The sequence below is a fragment of the Alnus glutinosa genome, chromosome 5 (assembly GCF_958979055.1).
Source record: "Alnus glutinosa chromosome 5, dhAlnGlut1.1, whole genome shotgun sequence".
Lineage (NCBI taxonomy): Eukaryota > Viridiplantae > Streptophyta > Magnoliopsida > Fagales > Betulaceae > Alnus > Alnus glutinosa.
Window position 1 is genome coordinate 16,556,272 of NC_084890.1, and position 24,553 is coordinate 16,580,824.

Here is a 24,553-nt window from a genome sequence, read left to right on the forward strand (position 1 = left end):
GTATTCCTTAACAAGTAATATTAGATTTATAATCTATCAATGTGATAGGTCCCATTTGTTTCGCTTTGTGATTCTAAATGACCTACTTAACTCAGTGGTTAGAATATTGCTTTCATACGGCAGGAATTATTGGTTCAAATTCAATAGTAGGTAGAATTTTTTAGATACCATTGACTCTGGTACCTAATAAGTTTTTCTACTCAACTCTTTTTCTTTTATTGATTATGTATCATTTCCATCATATTTTATACTTTATTTTTTATTTCACTTCTCTATTTTTTTTTTCGTTGCATTAGAATTCGATTGCACTTGATTGCATTTGATTCTATTCATTGGCAGAATCAACAAAACAAACTAGTTACGAAATCATATTATATTAATACCCTCGACTTGTGTCCTAGCTCGTCTGAGAGCTAGATTTGCCTCAATTGTTTGTCTTCTGCCTTCAACTTTACTCAAGTTCTCTTATGCTTTTTCAATAGTTTGCTGAGCTTCTTGTGGATCAATGTCACTACCCTTTTCCGCATTATGTACTAAAATAGTGATCTAATTATTGCCTATTCTAGCAAACCGTCCAACAGAGCCATTGTTATCCATTGGCTATTAAGACATTCTCAAAATACCTCTATCTACAGCTGTGGCAATAGGCGCGTGATCGGGTAATATGTCAATTTTGTCCACTATTAGTAGATAAAATGATTTATTTAACTTCGGAATCCCAAACAATTCGATGTGGGCTCAATACACAAAGACTTAAGGTCATTTCTTCAATTTGCTATCCATTTCTAAGTTAAGTTTGTAGCCTTCGCAGTAGCTTCATCGATGTTATCTACCAAATAAAAAGCCTATTTAGGAAGACCATCTAATTCTCCGAAAAGGATCAATTTAAACCCTCTAATGGTTTTTGCTAGATTGACATATTTTCCTGGGGAACCCGTAAATACTTCTACTACGAAAAAATGTTGTGATAAGAAATGCTCAATTTTTCGTGCTCTTGCTATGGTTAAGCGATTCTCTTCGGATAACTCGTCCAATCCAAGGATAGCTATAATGTCTTGAAGTTCTTTATACCGCTGTAAAGTTTGTTTTAACTCTTTGCACAGTTTCATAATGTTCTTCACCAACAATACGAGGTTGGAGCATAGTTGACGTTGAATCTAAAGGATCTACTGCTAGATAGATACCTTTGGCAGCTAATCCTCTTGATAATACGGTAGTAGAATCTAAATGTGCAAATTTCGTGGCAGAAACAAAATCAGCCAGCCAAATCTTCTGCAAGTACATAAACTGCTTGAATCAAGGTTATTGATCCTGATTTGGTAGAAGTAACTATTATTTGTAAAGAACCCATTTTGGTACTAGGAGTGGATTGATAACCCACGGCAGGAAGGCATTCTACCCAATAAGGTAGATGCTTCGGATCCTGCTTGGACAAAACAGAAAAATAAATAGAAGTCCGTCTTGTTCATTAAGATCTTGGAAATATTCTGCCATAGTAAGGGCAGTTAAACTAACTCTCATACAAATGTTAAAAACCACGAGTTGACCACTGAAGCCTGTGAGCAAATCAGCATAATATTGTTCGCAAACTTGTTTATTTGTTATGTTATTCCAAGACATTTTAGCCAAGTAAAATAATGCCAGAAACGCAAATAAAATGAAAATTGGCTGCTGTATGATTTTGCTCACTAAGCATGTAAGAAAAGCCAATCCCGCGTGAGCATCACAGTCATAATAATACGTAAGCAACAACGAAATCAAGCAACTATGTTTTAAAAGGAAAAGCATCCTGGTGACATAATAATAATATCTTATGGGGTTCATTCACACGCAAAAGTAAGCTTACTTCGTGCCAAGTATCTGGAAGTTGCTAATTTTGGACTACATACAAAGTCACGAGATATATATATATATATATATATATATATATATATATATATATATATATATATATATATATATATATATATATATATATATATATATTAATTGCAAGTTTTGATACAGAAGCAGCTGCTCATTTCCCGCAGTTGAACCCATGGCAAACAGAGAGGATTATGATGAGGATCAACGCTATCAGAATTCCCAAAACAATCAGCTTCACCTTCATGTTTTGCAGCCACATTTTCCTCCGGATTTTAGTCCCTGCGCTCCGGAAGTCCTGTGCCTGTAAGCAAATCAATTTTCCCCAAAGTTTACTCCATTTGTTTCAAAGGAAACAAAATCTCGAAACAGATTTCATCACCATTGTTAAGTGAGAAGATCATATGCTTCATACGTTATTAAAATGCCAAAATTATGAGATTTACAATATGAGATGATTGAGGCACATATTCCAGGCACACCTCTTCTGAAACAACTGCACAATTTACTTTACGCAACTAATCATCCTGTTTGAAATTATAACATGGCAACTTAGTGCAAGCTTTCTGGATTATATCTCCCCAAGGTCTGGCACCATATACAACCTAAATTTTCGATATCTATATGATATTCCAGATTTTGCAGATCAATCAGCCTCCATGAACCAAATCTTTGAATTGAGCTGCAATAACTCTGGATAGAAACTAATACATGAATGTTATAGCAGTAAAAGTATTCGGAGCAAAATCTTAATCAAACACGTCAAAGATTTATTATTAACTTCAACTCCACTTTACACATGCAGAAAGTAGAGCATAAAGTTTCTCATTCAAGGTTCTCTAAGTTTAAATCTCAGAGACAAATGCATAGTACAAGAGAGAGCACCACTGACCTGTTGATGAAGGTTCTCAGTCTTATCCACCAGAAGCTCTATCTTTTCACCTCTATCTAAAACCTACATGAAAAACCAAGATGGAAGGCTTCAGGGATTAACCCACCGAATGTCCTGGAACATTAAATCAGAGGGCATCTTGAAAAACGCAAGTTCAGCAACTTAATTGAATGCGAAACATAATAGATGCTATATAGTAGCGTGATCTTTACACTTCCCATGAAGAATGGATCAGTCAATTTCCCTATGTGGCATAAAAAATTAAGCAGGTAGCTTAGCATTAAAATATCATCATCATTATCAAAGTAAACGCACTATCATCTATTCAAAAAAAAAAATATGAACTATATTTCACATCAATACAACAAAAAAATTGCCTTACATTGGCAAGTGTTATGCCCCACCTCCCCCAAAAAAAGAAAAGAAAAAAAAAATGGTTCTGCCAAACATTCTCTCTCTCTCCCTCCCTCTCTCTCTCTCTCTCTCTCCTCTCAGTGTCACCCTTTCTCTCTCCATTCTAATAGCCTTCCTATTTAAAACTCAAGTTCATAGACCACTACAGTGGGTTTGCCGCTTGCACCGGCATGTCAACTGCCTTGCACAAGGTTTTTACTATAACGGTTTTGGGCAATAGACTGGCCTGTTTTAGGACCTGGTTTTCAAGTCAGACCATCCGGTTATTAAATGCAAAAGCTAAAAACTGAACCCATTTTTCAGTTTATATTATTTCATTGAGCTTGATATTGCACAAGTACTAGGCATATAAAACAAGTTGGGTTATTTGGTTTACATGAACTAACTACACATATACAACAAGCAGTCTAACAAGAAGTCCCATCGTGTCTAAATACCAAACATTACATATAACTGCTTTAGAATTGAAAAGATAATAATGAGAATGAGGAAAGTATTCAATGCGATTTCAATGAATGTATGCATAAATATATGATAAATTATGTTGGCGGCCAAGAGACCTAAAACCACCTTTCCCATTTGCCATAACTAGATCATTATGGGGGAAATAATGGCAACACCAATCAATTATTGGAGCCACTATGTATTATGTATCTCACTTTTCAAGAGTTCTTTACAAAGAAATCAGATCAACAAAAAATCGATAAAGCATAAAATATAAAACCAAGGCTGGAATCCAGCAGGACAGGTGATAGAGAAAGGAGAGAGAGGAAGGGGCATTGTAGCAGGGAGGCAGGGAGGTGTAGGTGTGGCTGTGTGGGTCTTGGTGTGGTACTGAGAGACAACGAACAAAGAGAGAGATACAGAGAGAATTGAAGTATTCTTTTGGAAGCACAACTCAGTTAAAAAGAAATAGCACGTTTTTACTGACATGTAGAGGAGAGGCAAAAGTTACTTACAAATAGCATTTCTCTAGTGTTTCTAGACATGACCCTAAAATGAAAAACCAATATACCTTTTAATCAAAAGCTAAAAAGACAAAGGCATTGCTCTTTTGATATATATATATATATAGTGTTCCAAACAGGCCCTCTTAGCTACAATTTTAATGACCTTTACTTAAATTAACCCACCCCCCACCCTCCCTCCCTAAAAGGAAAAAAAAAAAATCTACTTACATGTTGATACCATAGAGTAGACTTTTGTATTTTTATACTATAATTTGTACTTACGTGTAGTAATCTTGTATAGTATAAAACTTATAGTACAAAACTACAAAAGTATAAAAGCACACTTTGTTGTACATATAAAAGTCAACTTTATTACTAACTCTAGAAAAGAGTATGGGGTTGTTTGCTAACCACCTTCTCTTTTTCTTTTTTCTTTCTACCCAAAAAAGCCAAAACATTACCAAACAACTTTCTTCACACAAAACACTTGCAAAAAACTCAAAACTACTTTCACATTTATGTCACATCGAAGAACTGCAAAATTACTGCTTTCGTGAGTTTTCCTTCTCTTCTCCCTCTCGCCGGCTCGTGTCAACACCTTTTTTTAATGAATAATAGTAATTTTTATTGAAGAAAAAGGAAATTTCTCGTACACAAAGAGTATATAAGAAAACAAGAACACCAAAGAACTAGCTTCTATACAAGATAAACAAGAGCACCAAGAATTAGCTGTTGTTACAATCTAGAAAACAAATCAAATCTACCAAACTCCCTGAAGAAAAGTTAGGAACATGAGCAAGGGCATAATCCAGAAGAGATCTCATGAATGAGGATTTAAGAAGTAGCACATTGGACTTACTATCCTCAAAGAGCTGACAGTTCATTTCTCTCCAAATGCTCTACATTAAGAGGGCGAAAATAACTTTCCAGATAGCTTCTCTAAGATGTCCATGCACAAGGAATTTCCAACAGTGGAGAAGTTAAGGCACGTTACCAAGTGTAACCCAAGAGACTCAACATTGTTAAGCACTAAGTGCCAGATATCCACAGAAAACTCACAATGGTGGAAAAAATGATTAATAATTTCCTCATCCTTTGTTTTTTGATAAGTGCAAATTTATTAAAAAAAGTGTAAGGCGCTCCTAGTACACACGGAGTATACAAGAAACAACAACTTCACCACTGACCCCACAAAAACAGCCCACTAAACAACTCAACCCTAAGCTCCTAAAGTTCGCACCCTTCAATCTTATCCCACCTCCTATGTTCCTCATCAAGAGCAAATAGGAAAGCCATAGCTTTATCCTCTTCTCCTTGTCCCCGGACCCTATCGAAGACCAAAACAAGGACCACTCCATAGGAGAAATAGCCTGGAAACCACCCGTAGAGTTGAGAGGACTAGCTCTACTAGAACAACCCCCTCTAGAAAAACCACGATCTGCCGGAGGAAGAGGACGAGCTTGAATTAAGAAACCTCCACTTGAGAAAGCCCACATCTTCGAGTTCCCCTTGACCCACCTCCAAGTTCGGCTTCCTCCCTTTGCGCTTGTATTGAATCAATGGCTTCGACGTGAGCTCTTTCAAGGGAGAGAAAGGAAGAACCCTCCCTATCGGCGAGCCCACCTCATAACCCGCACCCAACGCATCTGCCTCAGAAGAAACCGGATGAAAATTCCCCACTGAAGTCAGCCCAGTCTTTGCCGATAAAGAGCCAATCACTAACATTGGACTAGCATAGTCTTTGATAGAAGTAGCGACCGTGGACGACGCTGTTGAAATTGCTAAACTGGACGGAGCAAGAGTCTTCTCCGTGAGCAATTTTTGGGTGAAATTCGGAGGGAGATGCGCTTTGCTCTTTGCTAACCTGCACTGCTTAGTCTTCTTAGTGAAAGGCAAACATCTCAACCCCTTGGAACCAGTCCGCATGCGAGCATAGGAGGACCAAACCCCAAAACGTTTAAACTTCCCCAAACGTCTAAATAACCAACCCAAACCCAAAAAATAAATAACCAACCCAAACCCAAAAAGCCCAGTTTCGGTTTCAGCCCAAAAGAAATCCTACCCAAATGCGTTGGCCGCCTGCACACTCGATCCAGCCAATCACCAACAGAGTTGAGAATCTTCCTGAAAAACCCAACTTCCTTCCCCGAAACGTCACAATCCCACTCGTGATCACCCTCAGAGCACACCTTCCTGCACCCTCTGCCACATCGATCCATGGAGCCAACATTGTCGACTACAACCCGAGTCTTGGAACACGCTAGAAGGTCCTTACCCAATGGACCGGAAGAAGAATTCTTCATAGCGTAGCAATCGTCCGCAAGGTCTTTACCCGGAGGACCGGAGAAAGACCTCTCCAAAGCAAAACAATCCACTGCCCTGGGGAAGGGTTCTTGCTCCTGGTCCAGCGAAAAAATCTTCTCCATCTTGCACCAAACCACCGTCGCCGTCTGAATACGAGTCCCACCACCAACCGACGAGCGCACTGCCTCTGCGTACAACAATAAACCCGCGTCCTTGCCCAACCTCTTCCCCGGTGGGGCGCCAGTAGAAGGATACACCGCCGAGGATCCAAAGAAATCTAGCACTTTGCTTAGCTCCCCAGAAATACGCCCCCAACCCTGCTCGTCATGGCCTTCAGGAAACATAATCATTCCTTTCTGGCCACCCACATCGAACACCGTCACCACCAAGAACCGGCTGGAACTATTTCCAACTCTCCGAACGATGGTCACCTTCGAACTCTCCCTGAAATATTTAACAAAGTCCTCGGAGTTCGGATTTTGCAACACCTCTTCCATCATCAACAATAACCAAGCAACGAAACCCAAACTCAGTCGAACCCGCCCTGAGAAGTCTTTCCTCTTCTCCGCCACCCCCAACACAAAAGTTCCTTCCACTACCGAGAAGATGGACTTAGCGTCTACAAAAAACCGATTCTCCATACCCTACCTCACTCGACAACCCCCAACGGGGTTCACAATAGCCTCGTCGGCCCGCCTCACATGGCTGAAAAACCTAAGAGACACAAACTTCCTAGGAAAAACTCTAAAATTTGTAGATCCTCTCTTTGATAGACATTGCTAAGTGAAGAGAGAGTAGGGAGAAGAACAATCTTCCTGTTCAAGCCCCTTCAATTCCCTCATCCTTCTTACAAAGGTAGCAACGATTAATCAGCTGAAACCCTGCCTTCTAAGATTGTCCACCGTGAGGATTCTACCCAAAGTTATGGCCCACAAAAAGAAAGCAATGTGCAGAGGGCTTCATCTTCCAAATGCTTTTCTAGCGGAAGGAACTCGACTCTTCACTACTAGGAGAAGTTAATATAGTGTAGTAGCTTTTTATTGCAAAACTATGCGCGCTCGAAGAAGCCCACAGCATGCTATCCATAGCTCACAGAAGTGGGTTTATAGTCTAAAAGAGTGAGAAAAAAATCTAGAGATTCAATTTCCCAATCATGAACATTTCGAATGAAATTAAGAAAAGAACATTCCAAGAAAAGAACACTTTAGAGCATTATCACCGCACCAAATATCATGCCAGAAAATGGAAGCAAAGGACATCCCAACCTTACAGGAAATTGTTACGGGTCTACACCATGACTAAGAAGGAAAGAAGTGAGCTACCAAATACCATGCCTCTCCCAAGGAAAGTCTTGAGCTGCAAAACATGGCTAAGATGGAAAGAATAATACGTGGAGAAGAAAGTGGTTGATTAAGGCAAGAGGACCCATTGTAAACGTAGGATACATGCTCATAAAGCAAGAATCCTACTAGGAGAATAAATGTAGGATTTTAAGAAGAGAAATAAGGGACTTATTTCTGATGGGCCACATGGTAGACCGAATCTTAAAGATCCTTTGCAAGTTCCAGATGGGTCAATCACAAGGTCAAAAGCGAAGAAGATCAAGGAAACAATGCAAGGATTGGTGCAATCTACTTGGGCCGAGTTTGCAAATTTATCGAGCAAAACTCCAACATTCAATATGAGCTTAAAAGAAGAACTAGCTTTAATCCATGTGATACAAGCGACAGATGGGGGCGGCATAGCCTAATAGTTTAGTGCAGACTCTTTATTTCATTAAGTGGACTTCTTTTATTAGCTGCAGAAATGTAGTTTAGGATGCTCAACCCATGTCTTTTAATTGATGTAAGCCTTAGTAGGTTTAGGGTTTCATGGAGAGGTTTTAAAAAGACTTGTAGCCACATTTGCTAGACAAGTTGAATGTGAATGAAGTTTTTTGTTCTTCATAGAAAACTGAAAAGTTTTCTCTATTTGTTATTGATTGAACTAAGAACTTATCAAAGGCAAACCCCTTTGTGGTGTTCTCACCGAATCTAAGTTCTTGAAATAAGATTTCAACGGGTCTAGACCTTCTTGACTTGATTCTTGGCTTTCTTGGATAGGTTTCAATTTGATTGTAGGTTCAAGGGAGTTCGATCCCACGGATTCACATCATTTGGTATCAGAGCTCAGTTCCAAATCAGGTATGATTTATCCTTTTTAATTCTTTCTCTTTTTCTTGTCTTAGGCGTGTTCTAAGGTTCTCTAGTCTCATCTGCGATTCCTTCTTCATTCTTGTTAATTTCGTGTGTTTGAATTCAGATCTGTGATTTTCACAATTGATAATTAGTGTACTTGATTCAAGAATTCAAATCTGCGAATTCTTTAATTGATTATACAAATCTTTGCTAAAATTTTTCAGATTTGAATCTTTTGCTTTAATTTTCCAGATTTGAATCTTTGCTTCGATTTTCCATATTTGAATCATTGCTTTAATTTTCATATCTGTAATTTTCCAAATTTGAATTCCCTTTTCATTAGCGTTTGTCCTGTCTACTTCCGTTTCTTGTTGTATAATTAGCATATTCAAAGGTTGCTGAATAGTTATTAAAATAAATAAATAAATAAAGAAATTTCAAAAATAGCTGTTTGATATACTTTGCAATCTGAAAATTGAATTGATTTGGTGTTGATTGATCTTTATCTTCAAAGGGATCGAATGTATCATCTTTAGTATCTTGTTTCCTAATTGCTCTTTCCTCGTACAAATTCTTTTAGATCTGTGTCATTTTATTCCTTTCTTGTTTTTGGAATCTATTACTGGTTGAAATAATACAAGGTGGTGTCTTGATTTAGTTCAACTAGTTCTTAAAGAACTTAAAAGGGAAAATAGGTGAGGTGAAAGACCAAATGAGTGAAAACACGAGTGAAGTGACAATATTTGAGTGTAAACACGTAAGGGAGTGTGTGAGGTTTTACCACTAACATTTTTTGTTTTGTAGCGCATTGAAAATGTCTCATAAGAGTGACTCAACACCTAAGGAGGAGGCGAATAATTCATTCTTTGTATTGCAGGCCATGCAACAACAGTTTGAACGATTGAACTTGGTGTTGGAGGAGGTGAAGCCTGATAGGATGGATCAACAAGAGGTAGTGATTAGAAATCTGTAAGGTGGGCGAGATAGGAGGAGACGTGCGCCTAGCGTTGAAAATGAGTTTGAGAATGAAGGAGATGATGATGATGAGGAAAGACATAGCATCTGAAGTTAGAATGGATGGAGTTGACAGACCTAGAGGAGGTAGGCGTGGAAGAGAACATGGGAGAAATCCAAGGGGTCAAGATGGGGTAGATAGGAACCTTGGGAGCATCAAAATAAAAATACCATCTTTCCAAGGTAGGACTGACTCTGAAGCCTATTTAGAGTGGGAGAAGAAAATAGAGTTGATTTTTTATTGTCACAATTATTCAGAGAAGAGGGTGAAGTTGGCAGTAATTGAGTTCACAGATTATGCAATTATTTGGTGGGATCAATTAGTGACCAATAGGAGGAGGAATCATGAGAGACCTATAGAAACATGGGGTGAGTTGAAAGCTCTCATGAGGCGGAGATTTGTGCCTAGCCACTACTATAGAGACCTCTACCAAAAATTACAAAACCTTACACAAGGGTCTAGGAGTGTAGAGGATTACCATAAGGCGATAGAGGTGGCTATGATTCGGGCTAATGTAGAGGAGGATAGGGAGGCGATAATGGCCAGATTTTTAAGTGGTTTGAATAGGGACATAGCCAATGTAGTTGAGTTGTTGCAACGTTATGTGGAGGTAGAAGACATGGTGCACATGGCTACGAAGGTGGAGAGGCAGTTAAAGAGAAAGGGGGCAGTAAAGTATACTTCAGTTTCTAACACTCTTTGGAAACCAAAGTGGGATAGAAATGATCAAGCTGTAGTAAAGGGGAAGGTCGAACCACCTAAAGGAAAAGATGAGGGAACTAGCAAGAACAAACCCAAGGTAGATTTCCAACCTTCAAGGAATAAAGATATTAAATGTTTTAAATGTTTGGGTTCAGGACACATCCCATCTCAATCTCCAAATAAGCGGGTGATGGTTATGCGAGACAATGGAGAGGTGATGACTGATAGTAAAGATGATAGTGATGAGATGCCCGAATTGGCCGATGCTAGTGACGATGATGGAGTGAAATACCCCGTAGAAGGTGAGTCTCTTGTTGCCAAATATGCTCTCAATACGCAAATTAAGATAGACGATATGGAGCAACAGAGAGAGAACATATTTCATACTAAATGTTGTGTAAACAACAAGGTGTGTAGTATGATTATAGACGGGGGAAGTTGCACCAATGTAGCTAGTACCACCCTAGCTGAAAAGTTGAGCTTACCTTTAATGAAGCATCCTAGACCTTATAAGTTGCAATGGCTGAATGAATGTGGGGAGGTCAAGGTCAATAAGCAAGTTTTGTTGGCTTTTACAATTGGGAGGTATAATGATGAGGTGCTTTGTGATGTAGTTCCTATGCATGCTGGCCATATTTTGTTGGGGTGGCCATGGCAGTATGATAAGAAGGTGATTCATGACAGGTTTAGGAACATGTACAACTTTGTAAAGGATGGAAAAACAATCAAGCTTGCTCCTTTAACCCCAAAACAGGTCTATGAGGACCAACTGAAGCTGAAAAGTGAGATTGAGCCAAAAAAGAAAGAGTGAAAAAGAAAATAGAGAAGTGCCTGAGAATAAAGAAAAGAGAGTGGAGCCATGAGAGAAAAAAGAAAAAGAACTGCAGAGAGAAAAGGAAAGGCAAAGATGAGTTTTTATGCAAAGGAGAGTGAGGTTAAGAGGGCCTTCTTAGCAGACTAGTCTATGATTTTTCTTGTTTACAAAGAACCTTATCTTAATCTTGTTGAAACTAACCAATCTCTTCTTAGTTTGGCTGTTTCTTTGTTGCAGAAGTTCGATGATGTATTTCCGGAGGAGATGCCGAGTGGGTTGCCACCCATTAGAGGCATTGAACACCAAATTGATTTCATACCCGAAGCCGTTATTCCAAACTGACCAGCCTATAGGAGTAATCTAGAGGAGACCAAGGAGCTTTAAAGGCAAGTTGAAGATTTGTTGAGCAAGGGGTACGTGAGAGAGAGAATGAGCCCATGTGCAGTACCAGTGCTACTAGTGCCAAAGAATGATGGGACTTGGAGGATGTGCATTGATGGCAGAGCGGTCAACAATATTACAGTAAAGTACCGTCATCCCATTCCTAGATTAGATGATATGCTTGATGAATTGCATGGCTCATGTATTTTCAGTAAAAATAGATCTTAAAAGTGGATACCATCAAATTAAAATGAAAGAGGGAGATGAATGAAAAACTGCTTTTAAGACTAAATATGGACTTTATGAATGGTTGGTTATGCCATTTGGACTTACAAATGTGCCTAGTACTTTCATGAGATTAATGAACCATATATTACGTGCGTTCATAGGCAAATTTGTAGTCGTGTACTTTGATGATATCCTAGTGTACAACACGAACTTAGATGAACATATTGAGCATTTGAGATGTGTGTTAGATGTGTTGAGATGTGAAAAGTTGTATGCTAATTTTAAGAAATGTACCTTTTGCATGGAAAAAGTTGTTTTTCTTGGTTATGTTGTTGGTACAAAAGGTATTGAGGAGGATGAAGAGAAAGTCAAGACTATCAAGGAATGGCCAACGCCTAAAAGCATCACTGAGGTAAGAAGCTTTCATGGTCTAGCTAGATTTTATAGGCGTTTTGTTAAGGATTTTAGCGCCATTGCTGCACCACTCACTGAAATAATTAAAAAGAATGTTGGATTTCATTGGGGAAGTGATCAAGCAAATGCATTTGCTACTCTTAAAGAAAGGTTATGTTCTACACCTGTGTTAGCATTACCTGACTTTAACAAAACTTTTGAGATTGAATGCGATGCCTCAGGAATAGGAATTGGAACCATTTTAATGCAAGATAGGCAGCCCATAGCCTTCTTCAATGAGAAGCTAAGTAGGGCGGCCTTGAATTACCCCACTTATGACAAAGAATTTTATGCTTTTGTTCGCGCTCTAGAGACGTGGCAGCACTACCTTTGGCCTAAGGAATTTGTGATCCACACCGATCATGAATCATTAAAGCATCTCAAGAGTCAAGGTAAATTAAATAAACGACATGCTAGATGGATTGAATACATCGAGACCTTTTCCTATGTCATCCATTACAAGCAAGGTAAGGAGAACATTGTTGCTGATACTTTATCACGGAGGTATGTACTTCTTACTTCTCTGAGTGCTAAAATGCTTGGGCTTGAATATGTGAAAGACGTGTATGCCAATGACGCTAACTTTTCTGATGTGTATATAGCGTGTGATAAAGCGGCATTTGGTAAGTTTTACAAGCATGATGGTTATTTGTTTAAAGAAAGCAAATTGTGTGTGCCAAATTGTTCAATGCGTGAATTATTGGTGCGTGAGGCACATGGTGGGGGATTAATGGGACATTTTCTGTGAGGAAAACCTTAGAAATTTTACATGAACATTTCTTTTGGCCAAGGATGAGAAGAGACGTTACCCGAATATGTGGTAGGTACATTACATGTCGCAAAGCCAAATCCAAGGTTTTACCACCTGGGTTGCGTACATCCTTACCCATTCCTAGTGAGCCATGGGTAGACATATCTATGGACTTTGTTTTGGGACTGCCTAAGACAAAAAAAGGTAGTGATTCTATTTTTGTGATAGTGGACAGATTTAGTAAAATGGCACATTTCATTTCATGCCATAAAACAGATGATGCTACCAACATAGCTGATTTGTTTTTCAAGGAAATAGTGCGACTCCATGGTGTACCTAGGAGTATTGTTTCTGATAGAGATGTTAAATTCCTTAGCTACTTTTGGAAGGTTTTGTGGGGAAAATTAGGTACCAAACTTTTATTTTCCACTACTTGTCATCCACAGACTGACGAACAGACTGAAGTAGTCAATAGGACTCTAACTCAACTCTTATGCACTATCATTCAAAAGAATTTGAAAACTTGGGAGGACTGTTTACCATTTATAGAGTTTGCATGTAATAGGACTAAGCATACTACTAATTCTCCCTTTGAAATTGTTTATGGTTTTAATCCACTTACTCCTTTAAATTTGATGCCTTTACCTATTGATGAAAGGAGTAGTTTGGATGGACACAGGAAGGCCGAATTGGTAAAGTCAATTCATGAGAGGATACAGCTTCAAATTGAGCAGAAAAATGAAAAGTTTGCTTCCCAAGCCAATAAAGGGCGAAGGCGTATCATCTTTGAACCAGGAGATTGGGTTTGGGTTCACATGCACAAAGAAAGATTCATAGCCCATAGAAGGACTAAATTGCATCCTCGAGGCGATGGACCTTTCCAAATCCTTGAGAAAATTAATGATAATGCTTATAAAGTGGATCTTCCCGGTGAGTATAATGTCTATGCTACTTTCAATGTTTTTGATCTTTCTCTCTATGATGCAGGTGACGATTCGAGGTCGAATCCTTTTGAGGGGAGGGGGAATGATGGGCCACATGGTAGACCGAATCTTAAAGATCCCTTGCAAGTTCCAGATGGGCCAATCACAAGGTCAAGAGCGAAGAAGATCAAGGAAGCAATGCAAGGATTGGTGCAATCTACTTGGGCCGAGTTTGCAAATTTATCGAGTAAGACACCAACATTCAATATAGGCTTGAAAGAAGAAGAATCAGCTTTAATCCATGTGATACAAGTGACAGATGGGGGCGGCATAGCCTAGTAGTTTAATGCAGACTCTTTATTTCATTAAATATAGGCGTGTGGGCCTATTTTTATGTTGCTATAGTTGTAGGCTTTTGGGCCTATTTATTTCATTAAGTGGACTTCTTTTATTAGCTATAGAAATGTAATTTAGGAAGTTTTGGGCTTAAAGACGTTTAGTCCATGTCTTTTAATTGATAGAAGCCTTAGTAGGTTTAGGGTTTCATGAAAAGGTTTTTAAAAGACTTGTAGCCGCATTTGCTAGACAAGTTGAATGTGAATGAAGTTTTTTGTTCTTCATAGAAAACTAAAACCACTTGTTCTTGATTGGACTAAGAACTTATCAAAGGCAAACCCCTTTGTGGCTCACCGAATCTAAGTTTTTGAAACAAGATTTTAACGGGTCTAGACCTTCTTGACTTGATTCTTGGCTTTCTTAGATAGGTTTCAATTTGATTGTGGGTTCAAGGGAGTTCAATCCCACGGGTTCACATCAATTTCCCATTAGAGTAAGCAGGATTTTAAGGAGAGAAATAAGGGACTTGTTGCCCATTAGAGTAAGCAGGAATTTAGGGAGAGAAATAAGAGACTTGTTTCCCATTAGAGTTAGAAGTAATATTTACGTATTATATTTCCCTTATGTAATCATCTCTCTATATAAACCTAATAGAGTGATCAATAAAGAAATGAAGAAGAAAAATTATATTCAACTCTAGTAGTTGCTTTGGGAGTTTTTTAGGGTTTCTAGAATAATCTTTACATTAGGAGACCCAGAGTACCTCGAATACCCTACTATCACACGCACCCTCATCCAAATTACCATCATCCATCCCCCGTTACAGAGGACCGTAATAGAAATATAATGGAAAAAGCTCCCCAATTATTCCTAATATACCTCCAGAGACTAACCCCATAAGAACCTCGCACTTCCGCAGAGCACCACCCCCATCTCTGGATCCCGTACTTCGAAGCAATCACCTGCCTCCATAAATAATCTTGTTCATTCCCAAACCTCCAAAGCCATTTCCCAAGCAGGGCTTTGTTAAACAGAGTAAGGTTTTTGAAACCTAATCCTCCTCTGGCAATTGGGGAGCAAACAGTCTTCTAGTTTACCAAATGTAATTTGTGTTCCCCGCCTAGACTGTCCCACAAAAAAATCTCTCTGAAAACACCCAAGCCTTTTAGCTATGCCAATTGGTAGGGGGAAGAGAGATAGAAAATAAGCGGGAATACTTGAAAGCGTACTCTTGATGAGAGTAATGCGTCCTCCCTTAAACAAGTAAATCTTCTTCTAACTCGCTAGCCTTTTTTCAATTTTCTCAACCACCGCAATCCCAAATGGCTTCAAATTTAAAGGGAGCACCAAGAGGAAGACTCAAGTAACGCAGCGGAAGAGAAGGGATATTACAACCGAGAATATTTGCCAACTACTCAATGTATGGGACCTCCCCCACTGCAACTAACTCAGATTTTTGAAGGTTAACCTTTAAACCCGAGATGGCCTCAAAGTATAGGAGAATGTGGTCCAAATTATGAATTTGATCCACGTCAGCATCACTCATAATAAGAGTATCATCTGCGAACAACAAATGTGAAATCTCCAAGGGGGAGTTGTTGAGATTGTCAACGCGGAGGCCAAAAAGAAAGCCCCTCTCCATTGCTCTAGAAAGCATCCTGTTGAAGGCATCCATGACTACAACAAAGAGAAGAGGAGATAGAGGGTCCCCTTGGCGAAGACCCCAAGAGCTACCGAAGAAGGCATGCGGGCTATCGTTGATTAGGATTGAGAAGCGAGCCGTGGAAATACATGCCCAAATCCACTTCCTCCATTTAGGGCCAAATCCTGTACGCCTCAAAATATAGAAAAGGAAGTCCCAATTAACAAGATCAAAGGCCTTGTCATATTCGCATAAAACCCCATGAATTCCTAATCTCAATCTACTATCCAGACATTCATTGGCTATAAGAACCGAGTCTAGAATCTGACGCCCCCCAATGAAAGTATTCTAGTTGTTGGAAATAAGGGTTCCCACTATAGGCTGCAATTTGCTCGCTAGAACTTTTGCCAGGATCTTATAAACGCTCCCTATCAGACTGATAGGTCTGAAGTCCCTTGTCTCCAATTGACCAAGCTTCTTTAGAATAAGGGTAATGAAAGTGGCGTTAAGGCTCTTCACAAACCTCTCATGCTCATGGAAATTATGAAAGAAATTCATGAGATCAGCCTTCACAATAGAACAACATGAACGAAAATAAAAAATAAAAAAATAGCAATGGTGAAACCATCTGAACCCGGCACTTTGCTTAACTCCATACTCAGCAAGGTTTGAAAAACCATCCGGACCTGGCGCATGTCAACACATTTCTTTCGTTTGTTTCCTCTGGGTCATTCCTCTAAAGTTGGAGCTAGTGGAACATGCGTTATGTGAGCTGGTTTACATGAAATCTACTTTCACCTTTATGTCACATTGAAGAGTTGTAAATTACGACAAAAGTGAGTTTTCCTTCTCTCTCTCTCGTTGGCGCTCATCGACACTCTTATTATACAACACCTGTCAACCACAATGAGACGCTGCTTTCAGAGATTGTCCATGGTAAGGATTTTGCCTAGGCCACTGATCAAGCAAAAAAAAAAAAAGGCTACCCTCAACGGGGCCTTATTCCACTAAAAACTTTTCCAAGGGAAACGAAAACCATTATTACACCCCATGACACAATAGAAGGATTTAACACCAAACATCCCTCTTTTGGAAGGAGTCCGCTACAACTTCTCTTCTCATTCTCACTAAATACAACAGTTGAATAACGAGGTAAAGGCATCCATCTCCCAATCATGAGCCACTCTAGAAAAGCTCTCGTTCCACTAAATAGCACCTCCAGAAAAGTCTATGTGAGCCACAACAGAAGCATTCTTAGTGCAAGTAATACCAAATAAAATTGGAAAGACTTCCTTCAAGGGGGGTCATATCCCCATACCACAGATCATGTCAGAATCCAACCATGGAGTCATCTCCAACCTCAAATCGGGTATGGTTACTAGCCTTCTTTTTGCTCCTACTAGTTAGGTGGCTTTTTCTGTATACTTGTGTATTTCGGGGCACTTTACACTTTTAATGATATTTTGATTAATTATAAAAATAAAAAATAAAAAAATAAAAATAAAACCTTGATGTCTCATCAAAACATTTTTTCAACCAAAACGCAAAAAAAAATGACTCCTTAAAATGTTATCAAACACCAAATATTTAACCAAAGTTACTTTTCCTCTTCCTCTACCTTAAAGAAAAAAAAAAAAAGAGAGCTTTTTTTTGGCGATTACCACGAGAACCCACCCGTTTTTCCTTCATATCTCTCTCTCTCTCTCTCTCTCTCTCTCTCTCTCATATACACATACAAACACACCCATACACCCCCATGCACACACACCATGACACACACATACCTATACTCTCTTGATTCTATTACTCCGTCTCTCGCGTGCTCCATAACTCACCAGATTCACTGCCAATATCATTCGATCAAGCTTCTCACCTCACTTCAACATACACAAAAACAACCAACACACGCATCCCAAACTGCTGGATTCTAGTCTCTTTGCACCTAGCTATAGCTCATCAACTATAAAAAAACCTCTCTTCCACAATAAATACCCTTTCTATGCTCAAAACCATGTGTCAAACATTCACTCACTCATCCACACCACTTTATGCACATGACCTCAAACGTATGCATGTCTCTCGTCGCCATCACTCAAATACTAAGTGGATCTACTAATCACAAATAAGCACATGAAATAGATGAATTAAATGCTTTAATATTCATAAAATAGAAAGAAGAATGAGAGGGGGAGGGGGGGAGGGGGGGAGTGTGTTCAGGGCTTGGGTAAGTTGTGAGTTAGGATTTGTGGAAGAAAGAAAGGAGACGGTGTTTAAGTGGTCATGTTGGGCAAATTCATGGTTCTAATTTGAAAAGGACAAAAAAGGAAAAGAAAATAGTGTTTTAATTTTTTAGAGAGAAATGAAGATACAAATTACATCAGATAGGCACACTTCTAATACTGTTAAAAAAAAAAAAAAAAAAAAAAAAAAAAAAAAAAAAAACGTATGCTAAAATGCCATGGTAATGCATCTATTATACTCTATTTTTAATTTTGGTGCATCGAAACCTCTTTAATGTCCTTAGTGTAGGCTTATTAGAACTGATTTTCGTATTGTATTTTGTTTTTATTATAATTTATAAATGTTGACATGTGACATTCCATGATCAATAGACGTGCAATTTAAGAACATAGTAATATGCAATTCACTTCAAATATATTGATGTGAAATCTCTTAAATAGTTAAATATCCCTTAAAAGAATAGGCTTAGCTATGAAGGAGTACTGGACTCACTAACTCACCCTCCACCTTGTTCTTTACAAGTGACGGAGGTGCCATTTAAAGCTCATTGGAAAATATTGGTCAAGTAAATTGATGTAGCTAATAATGCATCTCTACCTTCTCAATATTCTCCATCATAACACCTTTAACTTCTGAAACCTGGGCCTTCACCTTTGCAAGCTTGCTTATCTCTTCAGGATGATCAACACAGTACTGCATGTGGTCCTTCAATTTAGGCCTGCAGTGAATAGTATAGTATATTAGCTACTACAACAAGACAATCTTCCAACATGCACTCTCATGATTTTAATCAGAATAGACTACCCAAATTCCTTGTTAAGGCTGTTGGCAGGAGTCGTAGCAGCCTTTCCACCACCATATCTTGACAAAAAGTCATCCTTGATGCGCTCCAGAAAAGCCATGGGTACTTGTCGCCCAACCGATTCATCTGCAACTACACAATATGCTGCAACAACGAAGAATAAGTCAATCTACCCAACAGAATAAGAAGATGATAATAATGTATCAATTACCTCAAAGAAGAATTAGTATACCTTTTTTTTTTGATAAGTAAGAGAAATATCATTAAAAAAGGCAAAGTACAGACAAGTACACAGAGAGTATACAAGATAAACAACTAGGGCGGAGAAAAAAAAAAGGAACAAGAATTAGTATACTCAATTAGGAACACAAAGAAAACGAAGAAAACTTCCAGAAAAGTTACTTTCAAAAATAAATTTTAAGTAGATCCTTATGATAAATACTTAGATACATATCAAATAATAATAGCAAAAACCTGGACACTCTCGTCAAGTTTTCTTTTCTGTCCTATATCAAAATTTATATGTTGATTTACACCATCTATCTGAACTGCAAAAAAGAAAGAGACTAAACCATCTCTTTTATTTATTTATTTATTTATTTTTTTGAGTTTTGGGGGGGGGGGGGGGGGGGGGGGGGGGGGGGGGGGGAGGGGGGGTTGGGGTTGGAAGGTAATAAATTTTTTTTTTGCTAGGTAAGAAATCAATTTTATATAAAAAGCGTAAGGCGCCCCTTAGTACACTGGTAGTATACAGGGAAAACACCTATCTAGAAGTAGGAAAGCGAGTGAGGAAGTCAGAAAAAGAAATATACAAATGATGGACATAAGCCGAAGTCCAACAAAGAAAGGATCTCTTTTGGAAGGTAATAATTCTAAAAAAATAAAAAATCAGTTGCAGCCACAGTTGGAAAAAAGCAATTTTAAGGATAAGAACTTTAAACTAAACACCAACATTTTCCCACCTCAAAAACACAACGGTTGGGGCCACCCAGTTGAAAAGGCAATCTTAAGAATAATGGCTTTAAACCAAAGTTCAAACACTGATATTTTCCTACTCTCAAAAGCACAATCATTCCTTTAACGGAATAAACAGTAAATGAGATACAAAGGTATCGACTGCCAAACCATGCTAACTTTATGCCAACAAAATCTCCTACAACAACAAATCATCCACAGCATTAAGCATAACCCACCCAAACCAAAAGAGTCAACACAAACAACCATTGGTTTCTCCACTGCAAAATGAAGAAGGTGATTCACTATGTCTCCACTATTTGTGCACATGCAAAAACACTCAACAATAATCTTATTCCATTTCCAAAGATTTTTCACGATTAAAAATTTACACAAAGCCATTGTAGGTGGAGCCTTTGTTTGCCAAATACAAACCATAAGATTGTTCATCACTAAAATTGTCCATCTCATCTTTTTTTTTTTTCTATTTTTCTTTTTTCACTCTATCTCATAAGATTTTGAAAAGAAAAAGTACAAGGCAAACAAGATTGGTAAAGTTGTCCAACCAAGAAAGAATAGCATAGGATGGAAGTTGAGTCCAAGTCCCTCAATATATATAAATATATATTTTTACCCCTATGCGCCTTTTGAATATACTTTACTTATCAATATATATATATATATATTTATCAAGTTTCTTCCTTTTAAACAAAACAAAAACAGTTTATCTTTCAACTTAAAAGTAAAAGCTAAATCAACAGGTAGGGTACCCTTTTGTTTGAAGATATCTTGTTACAAATGAAACCTATTCTAAATTTTGACAACTAAATGAAGATGACTAAAGCATGCCTAAAATGTAACAGAGATGTCCATGTAGTAACAACCCTAGGTGTCCTAAGAACAGTAATGTCCGAATTGGATAAGAATATGAAACTCAATCCTTGGCTATTCTGGATGCCATGAAAGAGGATTTTCATCAGGAAGCAAAGGTTGCGCGTCCAAAGTCTAAAGGGAGGAGGGAGCTGTTGAATCTAAAAAGCTCCATCAACTACGGCGATACTAGCGCGTCCTCTTGGCGATGGAAATGCAAGGCTCATTTGATGTAAAGTCAAGTGCTTCATGTGGGGTTCGGGTTTGAGGGTTTTAGGTTCTTGCGGGTTTGTTGGGTTTTTCTTTGTGGGTTAGTTCGGTTGTTCCTATGTATACTTCATGTGTCGGGGCAAATAGGCACAACGCTACTGCTTACTTCATTTATTTATACAAATATATAAAGGAACAGCATAAGAACCAAAATAAGAAATACCTTTCTATCTATTCTACCTATCTCTGAGTACCTATACATAAGTGCATACGCAATTGATGCGCACACTTTCATTATTTTCTAGCAAACAAACGGAGAGCCAGAATTAACCACTGTCAAAATTGGCAGCCGACAAATCAGTTGAAAAGAAACAAAAACAGTTTGAAGAAGTTGAAACAATAATTCTTAGTTGATATGATTTTGAAGTGTCTTTCTTTTTTTCTTCATTTTAGTAAATAAAGTCAGTCAAGTTTCCTTTTGTTCCGTTTCCCTCCGTTTTCTCGGCATCCAAACAGAAAACTAGAAAGACAAATTGAAATATCAATGTCAAAAAACAGATCGTACCAACAGCAACCAAAGAAATCCACGCTAACACAACAATCACATCTAAGCAGACGAATTTATATGTCAATATGACATATTTTGAAATCCCAAACATTTGTGAGATTCATTACCTCTCCAAATACAGACTAGGAAATTCGTTTCATTTCATTCACCCTTTTCCTTCTTTTGCCGAAATCTCGCGGGAAAAAGAAAAGAACAGAAAATGAAGGCGGAGAAAGACTTACTGTAGCCGTTGTCGACTAGGTAATTGAAGGTGTGGCCATCGCAGTTGTAGGTGAACTTGTTGTTGGTGGCCGGGAGCTTCTGGAGGCACTGGAACGCAATAGAATTGAAATTCCCACTGAATTCAGTGTACTCCGCTAGAATCACCGTTCCGCGAGAAACGAACGTGTAGATCAGCGACTTCTGGCTCATTTTCTCTCTCTGTCCTTTCTTTTCTTAATTCCTGGAAATCGATACGGGCTGATTAGGGTTCAAAGACGGATTTGGGGATTCCTTTTATTTTTTCATGCTTTGGCTTGGGATATGATATATTTGCACTCGATACGACTCATCGTTGCTTTTCTGAAGAGAGAGTGTGTAGGAAAAAGGAAAGCCAAGGGTTTAATGAGGTTTAAAGTTGGAGAGAAAAAGAGAAAGCAAAGGTCGGGGGAGTGGAGAGGGGGAGAGAAGAAGAAAAGTGGAGTCTAATTATGGGTTTAAATAAAATGTTATTATTGTGACTCATTAGGAGTCTATAATAAGTTGCTACTGTAATTATTTTCTCATAATTATAATAGTAATCGCAATCAACATATCAGGTTATTTCCATTTAAATAACCGCAACCAGTTATGGTTGTAATTCTTACTAACAGCTAATTATCCAGTTAGTAAATACAAGTTATTAATCCGGTAACTAGTTTTCATATATTGTTGATTTTTTTTAATCCAATATTTAATGCTAAATAATTAAGGAAAAAAAAAATCAATGCTAAATAGTAAATACTATTGAGCGTGCATAATTTTATTCACCATTCACAATTCATTCATCTCAATGAGATCACAATCAAGTCTATAAATTAAATAAAATGATTACAAAGAAAATCAAACAAACAAACAACATTACAAATTCAAAATCAATCTAAAACCAGTTTCCTCTATTAAGATTTTAAAAACATTACAAATCCAAAACATAAAAAATAAATAAATAAAAAATTAGAAAAGAAGAGAAGAAGAAGAAAAAGAAAAGAAGAAGAGGAACCAGGGAGTCCAGAAAATAAGAAGAGAAGGAGAAAAGAAGAGAAATCGGGGAGTCCAGGGACAGCGTGAGAAAAGAATTAGGTTAGAATTAAGTTTAAAATTTTTATTTTTTTTTATTTTTTTTATTTTTAATATATATATATATATATATATATATATATATATATATATATATATATATATATATATATATATATAAAACCCCAATTACCTATTATTAACTGGTTTTCTAAAACCTTATAACTGTGCAACTCGAGTACCCAGTTATCCGGTTGCGGTTATTTTCGTCTTTTTGGTTTTCCACTTGCGGTTGTTGGCAGTTAATAACCGCCTTGCTTGTACACTCCTAATTGGGAGGATGCACTCATGTTTTATTTTTATTTTTATTTTTTAATAAAAAAATTTAAAACGATAAGTAATGATATTAGTAAACTATTATACAACTAGAATGATGTGGCAATGAAAATTAGCTCTTAATTTTTCTTTTTTCTTTTTTTACAAGTGCGGATCCAATGGTTGATTTTTAATGTCACGTCATCTAATTGTATAACAGTTGTATATCAATATACTAAATATTAATATTACTCTAAAACAATAGAGAAATGCAAAACATTCACCCATCCCATCAGCAGCCTAATGTAGTAGTGCCCATGAACTTTTGAATATATATATTTTAACAAGGATTGATTCAAAGATTGGTAGACACTGTCAAATCAACTCAATGAGATAGGGTGAGATAGGGTGTGGTTTTCAGTGCATTCACTTTTATTTATTTATTTTTAAATTAGAGTTGAATATTGACCTCAACTAATTATGCGTTTACCCGATACTGTAGACTAGCTCCATTTATTAATGCTCTTTAGATGGTCTTTTGTTTTTTTTTTGAAAAAGTATTATGATGTGACATAAAAATGAAAGTAATTTTGAGTGTTTTGTATTTTTGGTTTATTAATGATTTTATTTTAAAAAGAGAAAATAAAAGAGAGACAAAAAAAGTGTTATCAAACTGAACCAACACTATCATTATAAAGGTGCACTCATTCTTATTTATTTATTTATTTTTAGGGCTAAATCCAATCTAATATGGGTTTAAACAAGATACTATCATTATAAGGATGCACTCGTCCTCTTCTCTCTCTCTCTCTCTCTCCCTCTCTCTTTTTTTTTGTGATGCCTTGCCTCTATGATGACCGTAAAAGGGGTCAACTACTTAATTGAATCAACCTCCTTCATATCTTTAGAAAGTTAGTTTACCAATCGACCAACACAACACTCTAGTGATTGGGACTAATGCATCAACATCCTTGTTGATTGTTTCGAGTCCTCGTCTGCATGTGTGTGTGTGTGTGTGAGAGAGAGAGAGAGAGAGAGAGTACGCCATGACTCCTAGGATTTATGCCATAAATTTAGGAGATATGATGTATTGGGGTTTAGTAAAAGAGAAATGATACTTTGTATTCTCTTGTCATTTTTTCACCATTCTCTGTTGATGTGGCATTATCAGTTCCCCATTGATATATATATATAAGAACAATCTAAAGGTAGATTGACAATGCCACGTCAGAAGAGAAGCATAGGCGAAGGACAAGAGAAGGATGCATAGCACATCTCTTAGTAGAAAGGCAGCTGATGTGTTGGAGGTTGCAATGACGTTGAGTCTACAATGGTGAAGCTCAATCTAGGGTTGTTTGGTAAAGGATGTAACAACGCAGGAAGTGGGAAAGGTTTTGAAGACTTGAAGAATGATTAGGCTTTAGGGTTATTGTCTAAATGGACGACTTAGACTGCATGTGATAAACGATTGTGTTGAAGTGCAGGTGTAACGCA

At 37.7% G+C, this 24,553-nt stretch overlaps 1 protein-coding gene and 1 pseudogene across 1 annotated transcript; both read right to left on the minus strand.

Annotated features, from left to right (window-relative positions):
* Positions 1 to 678: 678 nt before the first annotated feature.
* LOC133868099 (ATP synthase subunit beta, chloroplastic-like) lies at positions 679 to 1,412 on the minus strand (annotated as a pseudogene).
* Positions 1,413 to 1,754: 342 nt separating this feature from the next.
* On the minus strand, positions 1,755 to 22,179 carry LOC133868098 (vesicle-associated membrane protein 722-like). Its single transcript, XM_062304920.1, has 6 exons — positions 21,712 to 22,179; positions 18,891 to 19,032; positions 18,684 to 18,804; positions 2,756 to 2,818; positions 1,971 to 2,167; positions 1,755 to 1,900 (listed from the first exon to the last, which is right to left on the minus strand). The coding sequence occupies exons 1-5, from the start codon at positions 21,899 to 21,901 to the stop codon at positions 2,018 to 2,020; spliced, it is 666 nt and encodes a 221-aa protein (XP_062160904.1). The 5' UTR covers positions 21,902 to 22,179; the 3' UTR covers positions 1,755 to 1,900; positions 1,971 to 2,017.
* Between the last annotated feature and the right edge of the window lie 2,374 nt (positions 22,180 to 24,553).

Bases quoted from the DNA above. Each gene is read 5' to 3' on its own strand.
- LOC133868098 (XM_062304920.1), bottom strand. From the start codon at position 21,901: ATGAGCCAGAAGTCGCTGATCTACACGTTCGTTTCTCGCGGAACGGTG. The intron at 2,819-18,683 runs GTAGAGATGCAT...TTTTTCATGTAG, and splicing joins TGATGGAGAATATTGAGAAG to GTTTTAGATAGAGGTGAAAA. The intron at 2,168-2,755 runs GTCAGTGGTGCT...ATTTGCTTACAG, and splicing joins CTGAGAACCTTCATCAACAG to GCACAGGACTTCCGGAGCGC.